At 56.8% G+C, this 2,500-nt stretch overlaps 1 protein-coding gene across 1 annotated transcript in view; it reads right to left on the reverse strand.

The window, feature by feature from the left end:
* Positions 1-176: 176 nt before the first annotated feature.
* The window catches only part of PTSG_05049 (uncharacterized protein), a gene marked incomplete at both ends in the record, with an annotated part of 2,588 nt that continues 264 nt past the window's right edge, over positions 177-2,500 (reverse strand). The window contains 3 exons of the mRNA XM_004994311.1: positions 177-384; positions 839-970; positions 1,254-2,240. Coding sequence (XP_004994368.1) covers positions 177-384; positions 839-970; positions 1,254-2,240 — 1,327 coding nt within the window. The remainder of the gene's footprint in view (positions 385-838; positions 971-1,253; positions 2,241-2,500) is intronic.

A 2,500-nucleotide genomic window follows, 5' to 3' on the forward strand; every position in this document is an offset into this window, starting at 1 on the left:
GCGGGGGGGGGGGGGGGCCGCACAAAGGGAAAAGCCACTTACCACCGGAGACACCAAATCGATAGCCTCTGTTTCCAAATGAAATGAGCAGTGAGCCTGAAACCGAACCATTACAAATACGCATAATCGATACAACGAGCATGGGGTATCACTCAGTAAGTATATGTCGCTGTGGACTACAGATACAAAACAGGCGCACCACGCCAATGCAACGTGCACCGCTGTCGCCTCATTGTCGCCCCCGCAGTTGCTGGGTACATCACGTCCCCTCTGTTGTGCCTGCTGGTCTTGACCCTGCTCGCCCTGGTGCTCTGCACGTGGAACACTGCAGACGCGCCATCGCCCTTCACCTTCACGAGCATGCGACGCCGTGCATTGATGAACCTGCAGGGGTGCAGATGCGTGTGTGTGTGTGTGTGTGTGTGTGTGTGTGTGTGTGTGTGTGTGTGTGTGTGTGTGTGTGTGTGTGTGTGTGTGTGTGTGTGTGTGTGTGTGTGTGTGTGTGTGTGTGTGTGTGTTGGGGCGAGGGAAGGCGACGGCAATAACGATGTGAATGGCGGGGCGGTGTTGGGGTGGTGAGGGCGTGTGGTTGATTCAGTGTGCGCGACATAAGCATGTGCACCAGGCAGATCTCAGCCAGCAAGCTGCACCACACTACACTGTTCCTGCCCACAATGAAGCATACACAGAGAGAGACAGAGAGACAGAGAGACAGAGAGGGAGAGGGAGACAGACAGAGAGACAGAGAGACAGAGAGACAGAGACAGAGGGAGAGAGAAGCGACACCAACGATACATGCACACGTACGCACACATTCATACATTCTTTTTAGGCGTACCAGTTGTTGAGCTGAACAAGATCCAGGCCGCTTGCAGCCCTCAACTCCTGCTTCTCCTCTTCCGATGGATATGGGTTGTGCACATTGCGCATCAGCCACTGCGTCAGCACCTTGGTGCTGCGACGTGGGAAGCTGAAAACAAAATCAGGACGCGCAGTAGCATGTGCAATCACATGCACATGCACCCGCATGATTGGTCAGAGGGCGCGGCCGCTGTATACAAGCTACTGACACACACACACACACACACACACACACACACACACACACTACCACACATGCACATGCACACGCTCACACACTCACACACACACACACACACACACAATCACACAGTCCGGTCAAACGAAATCTGTGCAAGCAAGCAAATATTACGTGCTCGCGTGCATGTACACAACACCGCGCGTGCCCGCACCGCTTGTTGGTGGCGAGGGCCCTGGCAACGACGTCCGCTGCCGGACGCACGATTCGCTGCTGCCGCTCCAACTTGGTGCCACCGTCACGCGCTACGTGCCCCTGCTCAGTTGCTCCGGCCGTGTCACCACCACTGGTCGTGTCGCCATCACCGTTGACAGGTGGGGTGGCGACAGTGTCACGTCCTTGTGTCGCCCTCGTTGCTGCTGCTGTCGTGGCGTTGTCGGCTTCCTTTGACCTTTTCTGGCTTCGTCTCTTCTTCTTCTTCTTCCTATTCTTCTTCTTGTTGTTGTTCTGCTGCTGCTGCTGCTGCTGCTGCCGTGTCATCGCTGCGCTGTGCCCTGCAGTCTGCTCGCCATCCGTCCTTCTGCCGCTGTTTCCGTGTCCGGTCTTGTGCTTCTTCAGCGCGAGCGCACGCCCACCACCGCCACGGCCATCCTTGCTGCCATCCTTCTCACCCTTGCTGTAATCCTTCTCATCTTTGATGTCGCTGACACTGTTACGTCGGGCGCCACTGTGCATCGTCCGAGCCGACGGACCACACGAGCACGCAACCTCCGTCGTGCCAACCGCGCCGCCACGATTGCACACAGCGCACGATGTTGGAGCTGTGGGGCCGCGCAGGCTGGTACTGATGGCCGAGTTGTTGTGGGGATGGGTGGTGTCCAGCGGTAGCGTTGCGGTGGCAGTGCGGGTCTCGTCCTGGATTGCCACACACATCTCCTCCGTCTTTGGCGTCACGCGCGTGCCGCACATGCCCGCGGCCTGCTGCGGCCGATCTGTGCCCGGGGAGGCAGTCCTGATGTTTTTGGGGCGAAAGGAGGCATCCATGATGCTCTGCAGCCGGTGCCTGTTGATGGTGCTGGCCGATGATGATGATGATGATGACGAGGAGGAGGAGGAGGAGGAGGAGGAGGAGGAGGGTGTGAATTGCGGGGCGCATGCATTCTCCTCAAAGCCGTCACCATCGTTGTCCAAGGTGAAAGGTCTTGGCAATGTACATGAACAAATACACACGTGTGAACGCGGAATGAGATGAGAGACAACATGTGGGCACATCAGGCAATGCACCAGCTTCTGCTGCTGTGCATGCGCGTTCACCGACAGACATATGCACACAGTTTCAGATCGGCGTGCACCCGCATGTACATGTACACACAAGCACACCCACCTACACAGCTGCACACAAGCATACAGATGTAGAAGGATACGTGTACACAAGTAGATCAACATACACATGTGTGACCA

This window comes from Salpingoeca rosetta, assembly GCF_000188695.1.
Source record: "Salpingoeca rosetta unplaced genomic scaffold supercont1.11, whole genome shotgun sequence".
NCBI lineage: Eukaryota > Choanoflagellata > Craspedida > Salpingoecidae > Salpingoeca > Salpingoeca rosetta.